Source organism: Aythya fuligula, chromosome 8 (genome assembly GCF_009819795.1).
Source record: "Aythya fuligula isolate bAytFul2 chromosome 8, bAytFul2.pri, whole genome shotgun sequence".
Lineage (NCBI taxonomy): Eukaryota > Metazoa > Chordata > Aves > Anseriformes > Anatidae > Aythya > Aythya fuligula.
Window position 1 is genome coordinate 2,814,515 of NC_045566.1, and position 22,434 is coordinate 2,836,948.

Here is a 22,434-nt window from a genome sequence, read left to right on the forward strand (position 1 = left end):
TGGTGATATTTGTACATAAAACTTCTGACTGGTTTTGAGACTGGGTGTTAGTTATACGTAGGATCCTCTTTAGATAGGTATTAGGTATATTTACAGATATTTTCTTTCATTAGAGGCTTTCCACATTTCAAGCTTTGTGACATTATACGAATTTGACACCAGTTACAGATCATTGGTCTTGTCTGTAAAAATAATCCAAAACTCGATGGTAAGTGCCTGTAGAAATTTTTGCCTACAGAATGCTTACAGAAACTTTTGAGGGAATTTAATAGATATTTTTTCCTTTGCACAGAGGAAAACTGATTCATGATTTACAACAGTGTGCCTTAAATATCACTGAATTTCCTTAAGGAACATAACCTTCATATTCTTTTACACAAAGGTCATTTTCTCAAACACATTTTCAAGCAAAATGTATTTTTTTCTAGAGGGTTTCTATCTATCCTAGACCAGTGTCTTGAGTAAGATGAAGATACCCTTTATTTGAAGAAGATTCTTTGTTGGACCAAGTGGACCTTAGCTTCACCAGCGGTAGTACGTTTGCAGTTTGAAATAAAGGACTTTTTAATTATCTATTCTCTGTAGTATTTACATATTTCAAAACACCATGCAAAAGAAGTGCTGAGGGCAAAGCAGGAGATAGGAAGCTGCATTCCAGAGGCAGCCTGCATGCATGTGGTAGGGACTGCATTTTCTGGCTGAGGAGGTGTCATCCTCGCTGAGGGTTGGTAGCCAGCTGTGGTTGATGAAAAGCAGAGATTGCCTAGGAATCTCCTTAGCTCATTTGAATATTTCCATATATTACAAATGCAGCTGAGAATTTAAATGCAGGAGTTCTCTGTGCTCACCAGTCATTAGGAATATGAAATTAGGTGTATGGATTTTCTTGAACTGCAGCACTGACAAACGACGATTCTAAAAAAATGGGATTCTTAGAATTTAGAACCAGGGATGACCATTTTTGGAGTAAGTGTTACAGCAAAGCAAAATGTAGTTTACACAAGCAGAACATGTTTTTTAATTCCTTGAGCATTGTCAGTGGTTAATATTGCATTGCTCATGTTTCGGAACCTCTTAGATTAACTATGGCCTGTAGTTTGCAATTAAAACCAAACCAGATGTCTCTGTTTAGCAAATATACTTAAACCCTTACCTCCTCTAACTTGCCTGCAATTTTAATTTTTTTTTAGCAGCACATTTCCCGTATTCCCAGATTTGCACCGAGTCCTTTCTGCAGTCCATCAGATAGATTTCTTGCCTGCTCCTGCAGCTCTCTGAGATACCAGTGTGCCTTTCAGGGGGACTCTGCCTAACAGGAGCAGGCCATCTGCATTCCTGAATGCTCCGCAAGGGAAGTGCCTGTTTGCCCTGGAGACCCAGCGATAGCTCAGAGGAGGCTGGGGCTCAGCTTTGAAATGCTAATCCGTTTCTTCTGTCCTTCCAAGATTTTGCCCAGGGAGGCCGTGGGTGGGAAGTTGGTATTAATTTAGAATTTGAAGCTTTGGCGCAATCTGCTGCAGTTTTAGCACATTATAAATTGTTTAATATTTAAGGCGGTATTGAAGTTAAGGTGGAACTTTGTCCTACTTTCAAAATTACCAAGAATTACCCTGATTTTGAAAAAGTGCCAAGTAAAACTAGTAGTCAGGATCCTCCTCGTGATGAGGAGCTCTGCGAGGTTAATTTTTCAAGGTCCCTTATCATGTCCGCACATGATAAGGAAATTTTACTCCCACACAGGAGACACAACCCTCCAGTCTTTGCCAATATCGTTTTTACAAGGCCCTAAGTTGTACTGTGATCCTCAAAGACAAATGCAGACTGGGTCTGTGCCCCTGGAGAGTAGGAAAAAAAAAAAGGAGAAAAAGGAAAAAAAAAAGAAAATTGGTCTTGGACTGGGACACGGGGAACTTGGGTTCAAATCCCTGTTTTGCTGGATGCGTCCTGCCAAGCCATCGTGCCATAACCAATTAAAATGCTGCTGTGACCCCTCATGAGAATGAGCATCTTGGGAGGGTGAGTAGGGGAGGGAGGAGGAAATGAGAAGGAAATTGTGATTTTCATGGCTGTGTTGACATATGCTAGCAGGAAGTCTGCAAAATCATAGCTGGACTTGAGTGTGTGTCCCACAAGACTACCCATGGTGCTCTGTATGATATGCGTGAGTTAGGCAACAAACTGTTGGAATAGGGTCTAGAAATGAATAGGGTCTAGAAATCTCCCCTCTGCCCTGCTGTTTGTGCAGGAAGAAGTTAGGTTCAAGTCCCTTAGACAAAAATCTGAATGCCTGTGGGCATCAGGCTGCACAGCAGTGATCTATACAGGCTGTTTTCAGTGCTACAGTCACTGTCTGTGAGATGGAGATGGTAATTTTCCCTTCTTCTGCCCTTGCTGCTGCTGTGATCCCTTATTGGGCTTCTGTGCAGTCCTCAGGACAACAGACCTTAATTTTTTAGGTACTAGCCTAGATGTAATTGCTTCATTAAGGAAGCAAACTGGAGGGGAAGGTTGTTCAGGCAAGGGCCCATAATGATGGCTAATGAAATGGTAAGCTAATTAAATACTTCTCCTTTGGTCATTCCTTGAGCGTGATGGAAAAGTGCCTTGATGGAAAGTGTCCCTGCTGCCTGGTCAGTGCTTGCCTTGTCCTGCACGCCGCTGGCTGCTGCTGTCCCTGTCCCTGCCAGCCACACCAGGCCGGCACCTCAGGGTGGCTCTGCCCTTTGCTTCCTATTTTTTGCCTCCTTGGTGGGGCAGAAAAGGCCACGAGCCTTATAGCGTGGTGCCCCAGGTGCAGAGCTCCTTGTGTGTTAGCCCTTTGTCCCTGCAGCTCCTGGGTGAGATGCGTGGCTGAAGTGGGAGTTTGTGTTACCTTCTGTGGGGTTTTGCCCTGTCCTCCAGCAGAGGTTCATGCCCCTGTCACCAGGTTTGTGCAGGTGCTGCCTCTGTAACTGATGATGATGGCACGGGTGCTCAGAAGAACAAATAAATAGGAGGGAGACACGTTTTGGCTAGTGGCGCACTAAAACTACAGCAAAATACTATGTTTACTGTCTAGAGAAGGACAAAGTCGATAGGAAACGAAATTTTATTTTCAAGCTTTTAAGGGGATATAACAGTGAAGAATAACACAGCCTTAAAGAAGAAAGCTTGACTGTCCCTGTTTCAGGAGAGTTATAAACCTTTGAAATAGGGTTTTGTAGTGCAACTACTGAGAGCCAGAGCTGCAGCAGCACAGATGGACATATGGAATACGTGCATTAAATAATTTATATAAGCCAAATCAATGGGGCTGGTGTATTAGTTAAGCCGACAGAGTGTGTGCCCTTGGTCAGATTAAGGATATTTACAGAACCATGGCTTGCAAGTGATGTTTGATTTGGGGTGATTGGGATGTGTAAGTGTGAAATATGGACTGTTTGATTTCTGCTGTACCAGCAGCTTACCGGTATGTCGTGTTGGGTGTTAGGTTGGCGAGGGAGCAGGCTGTGCCCCTCGTAGTCACACCAAGTGTCCCTTTTCCCCCTGTATAGTCCTATTGATTTCTGTAGCCCCAGAAGAGCTCTTGCTGTGAGTGAAGTGGCCCTAGGGATCAAGACTGAGTGAAAGCTGTGTTAAGGAATTATCTGAAAGTCTATCCAAAAATTGATCTTTAATTACAGGCTGTGCAAAATCAAGGAGTACTTTTTAAAAGAGCAATAATCACGATGCTGAGAGCAGGCTTCCCTTTGCATATTTTTAGCACGTATTTGCTGTTAACTTAAATCATTCTGTAGTCCTAGCTGAGAAGATGGCCAGAGCTCCTGCACAGCTTCAGTTTCTGGAGGTGCTTCCTAAAGCCTTGTTGGTGGGACCAGACACCCTGTGAGCAATTTCCTAAGAGCAGTGCTCTGGTATTCGTTCTCCTGCAAGGTGTAATTAGCGGGTTGGTAGGTGGACTGCCCACTGGCAGATACTTGACTGAAATTGTCCCTGTGTTATCTGGAGTCTGATGAAGAAAGAACATCTGCATATGGAGGAGGCACCTCTGCTGCTTTCTAGGAGCTGCCAGGGCGAGCTGAAAAGGCATTTTCTGGCGGCACCTAGCAAGATGGAGCTCTGTCTCCGGCCTGTCAGCAAACAGCAGTGTGGAATCACAGAACGGCTTGGGTTGGAAGGGACCTTAAAGACCATCCAGTTCCAGCCCCCTGCCATGGGCAGGGACATTGGAAGAGGACATCTCTGTAGCTCCTCGCATGTTCCCTGCATTTGTGCAGCAGCAGTTTTCAAAACCTTCTCATATGCAGCTGAAAGTGGGGCTTGGTATTGTGATAGTCTGGAGATCAGCCATACATCAGAATGATGCACAAGGGTAAGGACGAAACTCCCATATGCTGAGAACGTATCACAGTCATCTTAGGCCGTGGGAGTTGGCTGTTGAGGTAGACAAGGTCTGGAGACTCAGCGATGAGATAAAACAGGTTCTGCACCTTGGTTAGCGATGAAGCTGGGATGGTTATGTTGGATAACCTGGTCTTTATCAGAACTCATCTGACTCCTTCAGTGTGCGCCCTGGACCTGATGGATTTGTTTAAGAGTTTCAGACAGCTGATGCTTTGGCTAGGTTGCAGGTAATAGAAAAATAGCCTCTTGTATACTGTTCTTGTTCTTGGTCTCATCCACAGCTTCAGAGGGATGCAGGAGTGTGTAGCAGGATGGGCCAAGTTAAGCTGTCAGCAGTGAGCGGCCATCGAGGAGCTGTGGTGCTTCAGCTCAAACGCAGGGATGCCATTTGGGTTCACTTTCCATTTGGTGCGCTAGTTCATCCTTTTTTCCTCCTCCTCTTTCATCACTTCTTCCCCCACAAATATCTAAAGCTTAAAATAATGTGCTTGCCTTTTATCTGCCAATAGTCTGACACGAAGTGGTTCCTCTTCATAGCCATGAATTTATGTTTGGCCTGTTTACTCAGGTGCTAGACAGTATTTCTGGCTGCACAGATGGTGAGTCTAATACAGGCTTCTGGGTTTGACTTTTATGTTTGTTTACATCTTCATGGTACAATAGTTATCTGAAGAGACAAACTGGAAAATTGTGAAGTGTAACCTTGGGCCTAGAATTGAGGTGTACGAAGGGCTTGGAAATCCCTGGAGCCTGGCACTGCGTCGCCCCACTAGCACTGCTGCCATTTCGCTAGAGAGCCAGCTGGTTCTCCTTCTGTCAAATGCATCACGATGCTGCTGTTGGACAAATGAAATTTGGGTTGTAAAATGCCAGGAATTGGGAAAAGTGGTGCAGCTTTGGCAGTCCCTGCCCTGTGTCCGCTCAGTCCTGTGCAGCATCTGCATTAATACAGAGAGAATTTTTTATTTGTCTTCTGTATTTTTCTGTACTTAATCAGTGAATGAGGAAATGTGAAAGACTAGAGGGAATGAGGAAAAGGTGCCTCTTTATTAGCCTGGGAAGATGTGTAGGTAAATTAATATGTGCTGATCTAAACTTAACGTTTCCACGGTCAGTTCCGCTCTGCTGAGGCAGCCCACGAAAATGGTGGGTGGGCTCTGAAGCCGAAAGTGTGGAAGGGGGGTCAGCAGGAAGAGCAAAAGTAAGTCTTAAAATGTTAGAGCTTATAAATAGGGTGAGCCAAGCAGCTTTAAGTCACCCTGAGGGGCTCCCCCAGCCTGCTGTGGCACTGGACTGGCAGCGGGAGGGACTGAGTGAAGGTTTTCCCACATCTCTGTCACCCCAAAGCTCTGTGGCCTTCGCCCAGTGATGTTATTTTAGTCTTCATTTGCAAGAAGTCTCCCTTTCTAAATTCTTACTCTTTGGAGGTTCAGTGGAATTTGTGGATTTTTCAGCTACTTTGTGTGCACACAAAGGAGTGCACACAAAGTAGTGGTAGTAGTATGTAGCAGCTCTTTGGAAAAAAGCATGCATTTCTAGCAATTCCTCAACAATGAACTGCCACACTTCACTGCTGTAAGTTTTGTCACTTGTCTGTGCGAAGTGGAGCTGGTCTATCCACTTATAAAAAGAAACAAATAGTGTGAGGTGATGATGTCGCCTGCAAAGTGGGAAAGAGCAAAGACAAGTTCTGCTTGCCTTGAGTTTTGCAGTTATAAAAACAGTTAAAAGTATGTGGTTTGTCCTTTGAAAAGTTCTGCAATTATGTATTTTCACTTTGTTTCCAAAATCAAAGCTTAGAAGTGGAAAAAGGTTGTGGGGTTGAAGTTAGATACACGATGATTACATTGCATCTCTTTGCACAGAAATTAGTTGTGCCTTTTACTTAAATTGCAGAAATTAATACTGGGTTTCTAGACATGTTTTATTCTACTTTTCTGTGTGAACCAGATTCTTATCAGGCATGAAGTCATCTGGGCTAACTCACCTGACTTTGTTGGAGCCATGCCACCTTCCTGCTGAAGGTTTGGCCTTCTGTATTAGAAGAAAATTACAGTATTCATTGAGGTTGGCTGTGGCAGGAGAGATTCTTTCAATACCTGCTGTGCTAGCCAAGTCTTTTTCCCTGAATAAAAAGTTCATTTATTTTAGAACTTTTTGGCAATAAAGTTTAAGAAGTAGACTTTTTAGGTTGAAATAACAAAATTTTTGAGAAGCATGTTTAATAAGAACACTTAGTACTTACTTTAAAAAGTCATCTCCAATAGAAGACAAGCCATGCTTACTGTTCCACAGAAATCATCTGGATGACAGGAAAGAGGAAGTAGTAGAGAACAAATTGCTGAATTTTGATGTGTTTTTGTGACTCATATGAAACCATTTAGTCTTGCTGGAATGAGCCAGGGAATTCTAGGAAAGCTGTCAGTTGCTGTAGAAACAGGTTCCTCAAAACTTGCTGTTAGTGTTTCATTTTCTTAATGTCTATGTTTATGTGCAGCCTTATAGTATAATGTGCCTAAATCAGAATATGTATGTATCTATGTAGTATACATATGTAAAATCACAGTTATGTAATGTATATATTCAGTTTACGCAGATTTTTCTTAAGTATCTTAAAAAAATCACTGTTTTTCAGTGTGGTGAGATCAGTACATCCAGTGAAACCTGCTGCTGCTCTGCACGTGTGATTGCTCAATCATTCCTCATGCTTTGTGTGCCAGCTTTGTGCCTAGGAGAAGCTTTTTAAGCATCTGTTTCACTTAGAGTGGTGTCCCTTGTTGGTGTGGACTCAGTCATATTGGTGCACAAGGTCCTAACGTCAGGTAGAAGAGGTAGTTAAACTTGCACCATTGGTGGACAAACAGTGTGTTTTGTGATCCCCAGAGATGTCACTTAATTCAAAATAATGTTAATCTTCAGAATTCTGTGACTTCATGAGCTCCTAGTAAATCAGCCCATGCTTTGAATTCCTGTCTGTGGGCTGTGCCTGAGGGTGAAAGGGTTTTTTGCTTCTTGAATTAGGTTCCTTTTGCATCAGAGTAGCAGCATGGTAAGAAAAAATCCAAAGTCACACACACATGGGAAATGAAGTGTAATATTTGCTTTTGAGGCAAACTCTGATGAATTTCTTGAAAATAGAGGGAAATCTGTAGGTGGGTGTTTTTGTTGTTGTTTTGTTTTTGAGATTTTGATGATATGCATAATAGGAATATCTAGAGAAATAGCAGATAAAAGATAAGACATGAAAAACAGCATTATGAGATGTATTTACTAAGACTGCTACCACTAGGTTACCATAGGTAATCACTGGGGTTAATTATAGTCTGATTAAGTTTCCACAAGGCAGAAGAGCTGGTTTAGAAATCAAGTAGCATGCATCCGTGTATTTTTTTCTTTCTCCTTGTTTTAAGACTCTTCTATTGCTTGTCTTTTCCCAGGTGCCACTTACAGAAGCTGTGGAGCCAGTTGACTTGGAGGAATACCTTAGTGCACACCCGATGCCAGTCGAGTCTGGCCCCTTGCGAGACTTGTTTGAGTTTCCTTCTGATGATATTGAGGTTGTGTACACCCCCCGAGAATGTCGAACGCTCGTGTCGGCTGTTCCCGAAGAGAGGTAGGAGGTGACAGGGTTGCAGCTCACCCAAGAGATTTAGTTGTTCCGCACTGGAACATCTGCAAGGCTGAAGCCTGGACGTCTTGTCCATAAATGCCTGAAACAGCACATACAAACCTAAGGGAAAACCAGCATGGTCAAAAGGCAGTATCATTTCTGTGATTTTACAATGTTTGTTTTTATTCTTTTAACAGTGAGATGGACCCTCATGTGAGGGACTGTGTAAGAAGTTACACGGAAGACTGGGCAATTGTGAATAGGAAGTAAGTACCCTGTGACATTTGTCAGCTTGATTTCATATTTCAAATTTTTTCAGGGTGGCTAACTGGTATGAGGAGGCTCAAAAATGGTTGACCTGGGTACTGATTTCATGTACGTTGGCTTTTAGTTGCCCAGCTCAGCTGAACTGATGCTTTGTGTTCTGAAAATTGGATCTCATATACATCAAAACCCCTTAGGACAGTTTTGAAAATCTAGGCCATTTTCATCAACTGCAGCTCCTTTAGAACATAGGGAAACTAAGGAATGTAAAATTATTTTAGGGAAGTAAAATTGCTGTCATCACTTACTTCGTGCTTGCTTTCTTATGTTTTTAGCTCTTTCAGTTTTGTAAAGATGTAAGGTTCACGTGCAGGCACAAGCACTGGAAGGCACAGTATTCTGCCCTGTTTATTTGTTCACAAAGACACTTTGAGAAAGTATGTGGTTTAAAGAAATGATTGTTAATATTTAAACTATCACAATGTCTACATAATGAGTTAACTGTTTAGGCAGCATGCATGCATTGACTATTTTATGCAAATTAGCTGGAAAGTTTCTGAGTAGTTTTACTTTGAACATATACTCTCTCAGATGATTGAAGGTCTGATGACTTCAAGAGCTGTTGTCAAGGAGTAAGTGATCCATGTGATGTGCATCACCTAAAAATGACTTGACTATGGCTACAGCTCTGCCCTTGTGGCAGTTGCTACAATTCACTGGTTTAATGTTGTCCGGAGCACCACTCCAGGGGATGCTGAAGATATGCTCTGCGGTGCTAAGATGACCTAATAAAAATGTGGTTTGCAATCTCATACACACACACACACACACACACAAAAAAAAAAAAAAAAAAAAAAGGAACCTGGCAGAGAGAGATGTTTTATTAACTCCCAGCCAATGTGAGCAGTAGGCTTGGACACTGTGACCCACTCAGCAAGCACACGTCTCAGTTTCTCAGTGAATTTCACTGGTATCTGTAGTACCTGGCTGTGATTCCTGCACTGAGGAGCTGTAGTTGGAAACAGTAAAGCTTTCTGTCCTGTGTAGATCAACTGCAGGTTGTGGTTTGTGTCCACAGAGTGCAGGTAGAGACATCAGCATTGCCTGAGTGGGTTGAGGGTGTGTACTGAGTGATTACCACAGTCAGACTCTTACCCCTTCAGAAGAGGAAAGGCGCTTCTATAAACATTCACAGCAATTTTTACTGCCATAAAATCTTGTCAATGCACTGGGTGGAAATGAAGGGGTTGCTGCTGGAACAGAGGAGAAGCCCAAAAGCCTGGCTGGAAAGAACTGAATTGTTTTTCACATAAAGTCTTGCTGTCTAGGAAACCAAGGATCTGTTACTTGATAGTGGTAACAGGTTTCCTTGGTCTATCCTATTGGATGCTTACAGGTGCTTTGGCTAGCTCTGGGGGCACAAAATCCAGCTCTTCTAGCTTTAGAAGAACACGACTTCGGATGTGCCATACTCCTTTCTCTCCCACCCCAGGGCAAAAATTCTTTATTTCAATCTTTGTCTACAGTTCTTTGTAACCAAAATATTTTGGGGGACAGAGGAATCCATCCGTTAAGTGAATAGTTTCATGGTATTGGAAAAGGTAAATAAGTTTTCTTTGTTGGACTGAAAAAAATATAGAATGTTATTTCAACCTTAGGGCATCAGTTGCTGTATGCTAGACTGATGACAGCAATGACTACAAGCATCTCTGAAGCCATTTCTGGCTTAGAACGAATTTAAGTTTTTGAAATGCAAATGTTTGGCTAAGGATTGTGCAGATTGCATTGTTCAGGTCTCAGGAAGTATAGCCTAGTGAGAAAAATACTTTCCAGCTTTTTCACCTCCCTTTCATTATTCACTGCTAGCACGTCCATGCATTTGCCATGCCTGTTTATCCTTCTGTGTTAATTTTAGTAACAGGGCAGGATATGAACAATTAATTCTAGATGTGACCCCAGCACTACTTCAGGAACTGACTTAAGAGTTTGTATTGTAAGGATGCTGTGGCTGTGGCCATATGTGTGGGTAAATATAGACACAGTGCCATTTGGTATCCAAAAATTTGTTAGTCAAAGAGGTCTGATCTTGTCAGCAACAGCAGACAGACTGTTTACTAACAAGTGCTCTTAAGCTCTGCATTGTTCTGAAGGGCCCGATCCTGTTTATAGAGATGCTTTGGGAAGATGCTCATTTTAGTTGGTGTCAGAAACTCAAATGTTTTCCAGCGTGCTCAGGACCTCAGGCTTCATGCAGTCCTACCTGAAGCTGATGTGTTGGTTTTCAGGGTATTAATATTCTCTGCTGCCAGCCAATTCCTGCTTCAGCAGAACCGCTGGCTTTCCATCCCCGCGTTATTGTTGGTTTAAGCTTGGCACTACAATTGCACGTTTTATGATGCCCATAATTGGGCATTGATAATGCTTCCCTGGACATCACCCAGCATGGCTTTATAATTGAACAGAGTCACACTGTACTACAGGAATACTGGCTGTTGGATTGTTACCCAGCTACAGCGGACAGTGACTGGAAATACTGTTTGCACAGAGCAGTTCATGCTTTGAGATGCCCCACGCTGATAATACTGGGCTTGTTCTGCAATTCTGCTTCTGGGTTTGGGATCAAAAAATGCTAACAGTGCACTTGCAATACTTCGTTTTTAGGTATCACAAATTGGGAACTGGATTTAATCCCAACACTTTAGACAAACAGAAGGAGAGGCAAAAGGGGCTCCCGAAACAGGTCTTTGAGTCTGATGAAGCTCCAGATGGCAACAGTTACCAGGACGAACAAGTAATGTACCTTTGAAACATTGCTACATAAAACCTGATTTATAGTTGCATTTTAAAAGTGCAGTCCCTTTCCCATTATGAGTTGCTTTTAATTTGTTGAATCCCAGGATGACCTTAAGCGACGTTCAATGTCGATTGACGACACTCCCCGGGGCAGCTGGGCATGCAGTATTTTTGATCTGAAGAACTCCCTTCCAGACGCACTTCTCCCAAACCTACTGGACCGAACCCCAAACGAAGAGATCGACCACCACAACGAAGATCAGAGGAAGTCCAATAGGCATAAGGAGCTTTTTGCACTACACCCAGCACCAGATGAGGTATTTTTGTATGGATGTGGGTGAGATTAAAAAAGTGGAGGATATAGGGAATGTGAAATCTGTCAGTCTGCAATTTATTTCAAGGAGTTAAGACCATCTCTGCTTAATTTCAATGAGAACCTTTGCTATTTTGCTGGAGTCATATTTTTTTCAGCATGCTGTCTTGCCATACATACTACATTCTGAAGATTTTACTTTACCGTTATCTAGTCCCCTTTAATGTAGAAACATTAGGGGAATTTTAACATATTCATATCTACTGGAGAATGCAATACACTGGTAAACCTTAGATTAGATTGGTGCTAGGGTATTAAGAGAAAAAAAATGATGAATGTACTTGCTTCATAATGGCATTAGTGGTTTTTACAAGTCTTGCGTCTAAATGGCTGTTCTTGTGACAAATTTCAGGAGGAGCCTATAGAACGACTTAGTGTCCCCGAAGTACCCAAAGAACACTTTGGCCAAAGACTCCTGGTGAAGTGTTTGTCCCTTAAGTAAGTATCACTCCAACAAACAGCTGTGTTACAGGAATGGAGAATTTAAATCTGCTGTTGTATCCACATGCACCTGGAAATACTCTGCCGCCTTGTTTATTACCCTTAAAGCGATGTAACTTTGTTTACTTTAGTCATAGGCTTAAAGGTTAATTCTGTAAAGGGTAACTTACACGGCAGTGTGCATCAGACTCAGTTTATCTTCAACACTTCCTTTATATTGGTGTGATGTAGAAGGTATTTACCTTCCTGGGCATTTTTTTGCATTCTATTTCAGTGAGTCTGTAGCTATACCTGTCCCATATCACAGGGCTCTGCACTTAACCAGCCATTGGTGTTCAGCTCTAAGAAGGATATTTAAGTGGGGCAAAAATAAAATTTAAAAACGCTTGAGCCTGAAAACGTAAGACTAACGCTTTACAACGTAAGCAAACCAAAGATTTGCCAAAGTTTAGGCTCAACAACCTTGACTGTGTCCCTTTAAGAGTGAGGACTTTATATACTTAGCCAGCATTAACTGGAGGAATAGAGACCTGTTAAACAAGTTTAATGAAGTGAAGCTCCTGAATATAGGGTTACCTGCAGCTGGTTCATTGCCTATAACTCTTCTCTAATAACACAAGGTAAAATTTTACTGTTATTCCCTTGGAGAAATAAAGTACAAAACTGATTTTCCACACTGCTGTATTCATCTTCTGTGTCCTCAGTTAGGTCAACCCTTCTTATTAGAGAGCTCCAGTTAGACTACATTGCGGCTCATAACTGAGATATATGTGTGGGACATAGCTCCTACTCATAGAGTACTCCAGGACCTAATATAGCCGTAGAGATGAACTGATTTTGCAGCCTTTTATGAACTGGAACAACATAATATGCAGTAGCAGTGGAGCTTCATCTCCAAAGAATGGTGTCTTTAGCATAAATAAGTTAAATTCTGGAAATTAATAATTTCTGCTATTTGAGCACCTCTTGCTGACTCTAAATTTATAGCAAATCTGCCAAGTACGTGCTTATTTGTGTACCACAATAATCTCTGAAACTTTATTGTTTTAATAGCTAGCATCCAAGATTGTGCTATCGTAATGGCACAAAAAGAAGTATGTGGCCTCTTCCCCAGGGAATTTTTCAGTCTAAGGAGAAATGTGGGTAAAATAGAAAGATTACCTTTCTATTTCAGATGACCTAAGCAGGGTCATTTTCAGGTTAATCTCACCTTTGTTGCAGAACTAGAGAAAATACCTGTTGGCTGATGTGGTCCTGTATGTTGCTCTGCCTGGTGGCAGAAAGAGTTCCAGGCTGAAAATCTCAGACCTGGATGCCAGGTGCTGGGAGATGCCACCAGGGATCAGGCATTAGTTGCATGGAGAAGCTATGCAGGCAGGAGAATAGCATTTCAGTCCCTGCTCATTTTTATTTATTTATTTTTTAATTTCTTCAGCATCCCAGGTGAGTGTACAATGAGTTTAGTGCAATTTGGTAAGTTAGAGATTTTTTTTTTTTTTGAAACTGGTTCAGATAGTACAAATACTTGGATGCCTTTAGGCCAAAGGTACAGTGGCACTGAGTAAAAGGTTTAGTTTTATAGTCTGTCTGGGATGGATGCCATATCCATTGCACTGCGTGATGTTCTGGTTTGCGTGAAAAACTTCCTTGATAAAAGTTACTCTGAAAAACTGACATCTTCCTGAAAGTTTTTGAGATACTGGTATTTGCTGACAAATAGTGAAAAGCAGAAAAATGACACAATGACTGTCCCCAGCTCTCCAGAGGAAGGAGCTTTCTTGTCAGTAATGCCAAGAGGAGCAGTTGGCTATTTAGCCATACCAGCACGTGAGCTGTAGTATGTTAGCACACAGCACAGCTTCTCGAGGTAATCGGAGGAGGCAAGCACTACAGCTATCCCAAGTAATAATTTCCCTTCATTAAGGAAGCTCTTAGGTTGTTCTGTTCAGCTTTCAAGCAACACTAGTAGAGGATAAAAGAATTTATAGATGTTGGGATTAAATTCCCAGGACATAAAATATACCTTCCTGTTTGGTCAATTAGTTGAAATTTTAGAAAGGTGTGTCCTGGTGGAAAGGAGTAGAGGCAATGCAGAGGAACCAGGACAGGTGAAAAGTGAGGTCTCACTCCCACTTTTCTAGCAGGTGGAAACCTTTAGGTTGGCTCACCTATTTCTGACATTTCAGCTAAGAGTGGTCAGCTCTCACCTTACCCAGAAAGGATTTGGGGAATGGTTTGGTTATTTTTTTTTTTCTAGCAAAATGCAAGTCAAGTGATTTTATCTATTTCTTTCTATCAAGATTCGAGATAGAAATTGAGCCCATTTTTGCAAGTTTGGCTTTGTATGATGTTAAAGAAAAGAAAAAGGTAGGTTGTTTTATTACCTTGTTTTATTACCAATGGAAACATTATAAACCTATGTTGAAGAAAAATGGAGGGGATTAATTCTGAAAAGAAACTATTAAGAAGATAGTGACATAATTAGTGGTTGGAAGAATGATGAAGGAATTCCATGAACCTTCTTATGTGTTCTTCCGCTTAGTAACATAGTTGAAATATAACCACTTTTCTAAAAATATTATTTAATATGTGAGTGCCTGAAATAAGACTGTATATAGTTTCCAATCTGGCCTTTCAAAGATGTTTTCCCCAGAGAGAACTTAATCTAAATAAGAGGTTTCAGTAAGTTTTTCTTCTGTTTAAGACTTTCTTCCTCTCTTCTTTGTGATTCAGTGTGGTTTGTGACCGAGTAACGTTTTAATACATGCTAAAGTCAAAATAAAGCTGAGCAGTCTCTTCAATATCTAAGTTATGAGGAATGCAAAATTCATTTATTCTCCTATTTATGTTCTGTATTTAACATCTGAAGGCTCTTAGTTTTTCTAATTCAAGATATCTCCAACATTTTTCTCTCTACTATTGCTAATATGCATTTTGACATTTATCTCTTTAAGACTTGAATTTAATGCATTGAGTTTTAAATTGTATGGATGAGAGTATGCAGAATATTATGTGAACTTTGTTTAATATTTAAATCACATTTCATAAGCCAATTTTATCATCTTGTGAATACATTTTTTTCTCTCACGTAGTCAGTTCTTTAGTGACCTCTGGTGTTGACAACCAGCTCACGTTCATTTTGGCTTTGAAGCCTTGATATAGTAGAGGATTTTGTGTTTCAGCATAAAAAGCTCACTATTTCCTCCCAGATTTTTTTCTTTTATTTTTTCATCTTTTTTTTTTTTTTCTCTGTGAAGGATCTTAAAGATCATTTACTATTTCAATACTTTGATACTTTCAATTTAGATAGCAATTGTATTTTCTAGTCCTGTAACTACCTTAGAGGAGGTAGACAAAACTTTACAAGCAGTGTCTATTATTTGCTCCGCTTCTTTTCTCTTTTGCTACTGTTCTGCTTTTATTTCCTAATGAAGAGGTAATTATTTTTCATTTTTATGCCTGGATTTGAAAGGAAGCACTGTTGGTGGGGTTTCTTTTGCATGCATTTTGAAGTCGTCTGTTATGTTTGTGAAGATTTCAAGGAACATACAATGTATAACTAGTGCTTGAAGCTAACAAACTTCTTCCTTAGATTTCAGAAAATTTCTACTTTGATTTAAATTCTGAACAAATGAAGGGAATGCTTCGTCCACATGTGCCCCCTGCTGCTATATCCACACTGGCCAGATCTGCCATATTTTCTATCACTTACCCCTCTCAAGATGTCTTTCTGGTAATAAAGGTAAGAAATGCTGGAGAAATTTTAATTTCTGTTGTCTCTTCTATTTAAAATAAAATAAAACCAAGTGTGGTTGGCTATCCAACTTATTTACGCTTGGAGAGCAGGATTGTATTTTCAAAAATATAAACATTGGAACCTCAAAATTTTGTTTTGTTTCAAATATTCTCATTTGGTACATTAAGTTCTTTTGTAACGTTCAATGGAGGTATACATTGTTTTTATTGAAAAACTGAAAAAAAAAAAAAAAAGCACAGATGTTTGCTTGATACAGAGTGTTTTTCTGGGTTTTGACCTTGGCTTTGGTGAAACAATGTGCTGACTTCCTAAAATTAGGGATAAGTGAGTGATTCAAAAATACATCTTGATCTGAATCTCATTTCAAAAATGATATATGCCCTTAAGCCAGATGTTCAAATGTCTTTACACATTTTAATTGCTAACAGAGTGAGATCTATATCTAAAATTAAATGCTACGTTGGTCACTCCTGGAATAAAGTATACAAAGATGGAAGTTTTCTTTCATTTGCTTGAAAGAGCACACAAATGTTACTAGTTTATTTTGGCACTTGAATCCATTTTTTTGGCCAGTCTCTGCATAAATATTATCCTGTTGTAGAAAGGGGATTTCGATACATACTTTCAGTTCACAGGCAGTGGTTACATTGCCTCCTAGTAAAGTTTTTTGAGAATGTTGTTGACTCTGTTTTGTGCAAGTTCTTCATGTACTGCATTTTAGATGAGGAGTAAGATTCTGAAAATGAATTTGGGCTTTCTGACATGACAGAATAGTCCCAGGTAAGAAAAAGGCTTTCAGAGTTTTGGGGCATAATCTGTTCTCCATTTCTTGTGCAAGTCTCTGAGTCCCTTCTAAAAGCCAAGTTCTCCCCATGTGCACATGTTCACTCTTCTGATTTGCACAAGATATGAGGAGAAGATAACGCCATGTTTCTGAGATGGGGATCTGGCCAAAGGAGCTTGTGACTGCACATCAGTGCTTGTCAAACCAGTGATCCAAGAGGAGCTGGTAGAGATTTGCTTAGGTGGTTTTTTGATTTGATGATGAAAAGGATAAAGTCAGGGAAAAAGAAAACAGATGCATAGCATGCCTTACCAGGTGAATTTTTGCATGGGACTTGCTGTTGTTACTCACTATGCATCCATTTTTCAGACAGCTGCTATTGCTAGCATAAACTCATCAGGGAGTGCAAGATTTGATGGGAAGTAGTCTTGTTCTTTATAATGTGTATCTTGTAGCTGTACTAATTGATGAGTATGAATGACACTTTATAAGCATGGGAGAAGATTAAAGATTTTCTAGTTTAAAAACAGCATGTGCATTGTAGTAGGCATGCAGTGGAGGGACAGGATGCTTCTAAAAGAAACAATCTTTGTGTTTGTGATAGGGGGAGAAGTATTTCAGAAACAAATATCTACTCTGTGGTTAAATGTATTTTTAAAATTATTATCCATTATTTGGTTTGAAAACATGCTGATTTAAAATACTGCTGGTTTAGCTGAACACAACTGAGACACTGTCTTGTGCTGCTGCAATAGCTCCTCAATAAGCAGATCAGAAATAGGAATAGTCTTCTGAAAATGATGCTGTTGAAGACAATGTAAGCTGTCGATAAAACCTTAAAAATGAGCTGAAAGTGGCTCTAGAACATAGGAAACCAAAGTGAATTGGTATATGTTCCCTTTGAACCTATATTTTACACTTGTGATCCAATTATAGCTGGAGATCTGGGAACTTAATGGCTCTAACAAATTGAGTGTAGTGGTTGTTCCTGACTCACAAAGGGAAATCAAGTGTCAATTCTTTTGAAAGAATGTTTTTCCTTCCTAGTGTTTGTTTAATTTAACAATCCTTGCTGGATACATGTCCTTATAATGGTTCATTTTCCCTTCTCAGCTTGAAAAAGTATTACAGCAGGGAGATATTGGGGAATGTGCAGAGCCTTACATGATTTTTAAAGAGTCTGATGCAGCAAAGGTAAGATTTTTTGAAGTTTAAATTTGGCTATGAGCATTTTAAGGCATTTTGTTATTAACAAATTAAGGAGTGAGATAACTTTCTTTCACCTTGGACTCAACAGTCATTGATATTGTTCCTGGTGTTAAAATGATCTGTTTTTAATTAAGAAGCTAGTCAAATTCTAAAGGCCAAAGAAGAGTCAAAGAGCCTTGAATCTTGATGCCTTATGGGGGGAGAGTAGTTAAAGGTCATCAGTTTTTGTAGCTGACAGGGGAGACATGGTGGTGAGCATCAAGCTCAGTCATCTGTAATTCCCTGTCCCAAAGGATCAGCTGTGCGCTTATGGCTGGGTCAAGTGGAGGCAGCCTTTGATGTGAATTTGCAGTAAAATTTCAACTTGTCCATTGCATCTGCAGCTTAACTCCATCATGGTGCCTCTCCCTTGCTCTAGAAGGGTTACAAGCTGATGAAATATGTTAACAGGACATTCTCCATCAAGTCTGGTTTTCAATCACAGTGCATTTCTGATTCTTTTTTTTCACTGTTTTCTCCCAAGTTTTATTTTTGCTAATATTGTAAAGCAAGACCATACTCAACAACAGGATAAAGCTGCTATTTTTACATGTAGTAAGGGTAGATGAAAAAATATATTTTAGTGTTTTTGTTTGTTTGTTTTGTTTTGTTTTTTCATTATCAATCTCCTTTAACTCTTGTCTTCAGCAATTTGCACACCATCCTCTAGAGTGCAGTGGATGGCATGGGCCTGCCCCCAGAATGCTCCAAAGTTGTGCTTCCTAAAGTTCTAACTTATTTTTAGCTGAAGAAGCTAACATTTTTTATCAATCTCTGTCTCTACATCACTGCACCAAAATGTGAAAAATGGCTATCTTCCACCTGAAATGTTTAGATAACGGAAGTAAAAACCCCTGTGTTTTCTGGGATTGACAAGTTGGAATGTGCTTATGTGAAATTTCGGAGTTGGATTTGCAGGATGCTTAGGAATGTAGGTTAAAAGGTTGATTTTGCAAGGTCTCCTTCGCAGCAAGGTGCACAAGCATGTGCTGAACATGCGAGAAGAATGCAAGTAGCAGAGCTGTCTGCTATCCAGCTCCCTGTCTGTGGACTTTTTAAAGGACTGAATTATGGCAAAGTCCTTTCATAGCCTCTTTTTCTCAATAACACGGGTATGATACTGCTTCTTTGAGGAATGTTTTCTGCTTCCCATGCAATTCCAGATGATCCGAGCAGCTGATTAAGAGGCCATTTCAGACCTCACGGAGTAAAATTCAGTTTTTCTTGAAAGAGCAGTGAGCCAGATGTGCTCACTGGGATTTGACAGGCTGCTCAGGAAGCTGAAGAGCAGAAAGTTGGCTGCTCTGACTGTGAGGCTGTCCTGTACCTGCTACTGTTGGCCTGACGGCAGTGTTGTAAAACAGAAGTCTGTTTGTATAATAGTGATCTTCCTTCAGAAGGCATGGTTGAAGCACAAAATAATTTCGAGTTAGAACAGATGCCATTGTTACGTAGCGATTTTGCTAACTGAACCTTTGTTTGTATTCCTCTCTTTTTAATGGTCTTGGTTTAAACTTTCTTCACAGAATAAAGAAAAGTTGGAAAAACTGAAATGCCAGGCAGAACAGTTTTGCCAAAGACTAGGCAAATACCGCATGCCTTTTGCCTGGACAGCCATTCATTTAATGAACATTGTGAGTAGCGCTGGAAGTTTGGAAAGAGATTCCACGGAAGTCGAAGTTGGCACAGGAGGTACAGTATTATGGCATCTGCAGAAGGGAGTGCGGTCAAATCCAGGGTATACTGAAGCCTTGCTTCATGCACTCTGTCTGCTGTTGCTCCTTTTATCACTTCCCCTCCCCTGCTCTAGGCCTTCTGATAGTCTTGGGTCGTGGTTGAAATAAAACAGAAAAGTCCATCATAACAAATGGATTTATCTTTCAAGGATTTTACAAGCAAACCATCTGTTATATTATTTAAAACCAGGCTTCTAACTGAGAGAGTGTTACAGGCTGATGAACATTTTCCAAAGGAGTGGATTAATCTTTGTGAACCACACGGCTCATCTGAAACTGCTCTTCAGCATCCCCAAAACTGCCAACTTCATCATCTTTCAGAGCAAGAGAAATACATAAATCTCCACATGATAAAGACTTTTATAATAGCAGTAAGGCACTGGGGTGAGGTTGCTGTGAGAGGAGCAGAAGTAGTCAGCTGTGCTTCATAGCCTCCTGATGCCTCAGGAGTGTGATTGTCTTAGCATAACCACCTCTTCTATCATGCTTATTGCATAATTTCCAAAGGCAGCAGCTATCTTCTTTTGTAGAAAATCCTGCTTGGAACAGAGGTAGACTCTTGGACAATTGTTTTTCTTTTTTAATATCTCTCCCTTTTTATTTTTTGTTTTTTTTTTGAAGAACGCAAAGGATCGTGGTCGGAGAGACGGAATTCCAGTATTGTTGGGAGGCGTTCGTTAGAGAGAACCACAAGTGGTGACGAGGCTTGCAATTTGACCAGTTTTAGACCAGCTACTCTGACAGTGACAAACTTCTTTAAACAGGTATTGTATGAAGCTACTTAATTAGGAAGTTGCTTCTTGGGCAGAGTTATTTTTTAGGTTAGCATGTACCAAAAAGTATTCCAGATACTTTCCCTAGTCTAGGAGTTGCATATCCTCTGTCATGATGTTCACTTGACTCCTTTGGTTTCATTGGGTAATAGAAAATCCCCTTAAACCATCAGGAGGCTCAGAAACAGTTTCATCAATGTGATTTGTGCTTGGCATCAGTTCCCTGAACACATCCAGTGATGCCCAAGAAAACAAAGCATTTCTCATGCCTTTTTTGCTGAGTGGCAGCTCTTCCGAGCCAGAGCTTGGGATTTCCCTTAGAATCATTGGAAAACATGATTAAACAGCATAAAATTTGTAGTTAAGCTTAGAAAATGGTTTCAGTTCATTAATTTTTTCTAAGGTTTGCTTAATGCCACATCTGGTTAAGGAAAATTATTATTTGAATGTCACCTTTGTGTATAAAATGGATTTAATAGTGTACAACCAGATATTTTTTGGACTGATTCCTTGATCACTGGGAATACAAAAATGTGTATTCTATATATTGCAAGTTGACTAAGCTCTCTTTTTTCTGATTGTTTTGGTTGCCTGCCAATTTCACTGTGGGTAGCCATCCAAAGTCTGCTCTTAAATTCAGTGGTGTAAAGGAGAAATGTCATCCGGGGCATGAAGTTATACTGGTGAAAACCATATAAATGGAAGGTGACTCCTGCCTCTTCTGCTCAGTGCTTTCAAGAAACTCAGTATGACTGAAATTGGGGTTTGCAAATGTTATCTTTGGGGTCTCAGTGACACCGAACAGTACGGGAAATACCTTTAACTTGGGGTGTTAAAATCTAGTTATGTCTTGTATTTACCAAAAACTTAGAAAGTGAGGGGAAAAAAAGTGTTACAGTATTGCTAATGTAGCTATTCCATTCATTGGCCTTGTTCTGCAGCCCTTTTTGTAATACACACCAGTTTAAATGTGGCAATTAAATAAATAATGATCTACAGAATTGTAGATCATTATGTCTATATTTACTTTGTTCTCTCTGGACTACCTTGAGACAGTTTGTTTTATTAATTTATTATTTAAAAATCTCTACATGTTGATTTAAGATTTTAAGTTTTTAATTCTTCTTACCTTTTATTTTTTATCTTCCTTTCCTTTAGTATCTTTGTGTACAATTAACTGTAATAATAAAGTAATATACTACTGAGCATTTTTATCCTTCTATTTCCTTTTTCTTTTATATTGGGTTTTATTACCTTTATAATCAGGTATCTTCTACTTTTGAATAGTTAAAGGGTGGCAAAGTGACATTTTCTATACTGTTATAACAAAATTTTGAGCTACTAGAATGTGGCACAAGGAAGATTGACAGCAAACTCCTTCCAGTTCCCACTGTTCATTAACACTCCTCTTGACAAGTAAGACTCTTTTAGACTTGTACCAAAGAAAAGGCAGGGGAAAAGGAAGGAGGATCACAATGTGAATGATGGATATTTTTTCAAGCCATTATACTTGCTAAAAAATGGATATTTTGGGGAAATCTTTTAACAACCATTCTCAGTTTTAAAAAAGATAATATTGATGAGGAGACAAAAGGTTTTCACTGAAAAGTTCCTGCAGCTGTCACGATGATTAATAAGATAAAAAGGAAAGGAAAAGGGATGGAGAAATTAACTGTAATTTAGCATGTTAATGTTAACACCTTGTTCTGGGAAGGTACATTTTGATGTCAGAGGAGACTACAGTATCAGATGGTTTATTCATGCTCTTGCAGCCCTCAAGGATTGTGTAGATAATCATTTTCTTCCTGACTCCCAACAGGAGGGTGATCGCCTGAGCGATGAGGATTTGTACAAGTTCCTTGCTGATATGAGACGGCCGTCATCAGTATTACGGAGATTGAGACCCATTACAGGTATTGAACAAGATCTTTCTGGCTTATGCACATTAAGGTTGTTAAGTTAGTCCTTCCTAAATGCCACCCAATTCTTATAAGCAAGTAGATGAAAGAAAACCTGGGAAGTTGTCGATGGCAATCCTAGAAGTGGCATTTTGGCAGTTTTTTTCACTGATGTTCACATGCAGCTTTGCCACACTGAGTAGCATCTGTGAGAAGAGGATACAAATCCCAAAGCCCTAAACCCATCAGGGACTGAGGAACTTCTGTTTCCCTGAGTAAAACACTACTCTCCAGCTGAGGGGAGGTCTCTCTGCTGGCTATCACTTGGTTAGTTGGAACAGACTTCATCTCTATTTGAGAAAGAAAAATAGAAA

General features: G+C 40.1%; 1 protein-coding gene across 6 annotated transcripts in view; it reads left to right on the forward strand.

Annotated features, from left to right (window-relative positions):
• The window catches only part of DOCK7 (dedicator of cytokinesis 7), a 97,864-nt gene that overhangs the window by 14,215 nt on the left and 61,215 nt on the right, over window positions 1–22,434 (forward strand). For all 6 annotated transcript variants that reach the window (XM_032191918.1, XM_032191919.1, XM_032191920.1 and 3 more), the window contains exons 3-13: window positions 7,821–7,996; window positions 8,191–8,259; window positions 10,919–11,048; window positions 11,155–11,367; window positions 11,776–11,861; window positions 14,165–14,231; window positions 15,457–15,606; window positions 17,519–17,599; window positions 19,180–19,345; window positions 20,011–20,153; window positions 21,982–22,075. In XM_032191918.1, the coding sequence (XP_032047809.1) occupies window positions 7,821–7,996; window positions 8,191–8,259; window positions 10,919–11,048; window positions 11,155–11,367; window positions 11,776–11,861; window positions 14,165–14,231; window positions 15,457–15,606; window positions 17,519–17,599; window positions 19,180–19,345; window positions 20,011–20,153; window positions 21,982–22,075 (1,375 nt within the window). The remainder of the gene's footprint in view (window positions 1–7,820; window positions 7,997–8,190; window positions 8,260–10,918; window positions 11,049–11,154; window positions 11,368–11,775; window positions 11,862–14,164; window positions 14,232–15,456; window positions 15,607–17,518; window positions 17,600–19,179; window positions 19,346–20,010; window positions 20,154–21,981; window positions 22,076–22,434) is intronic.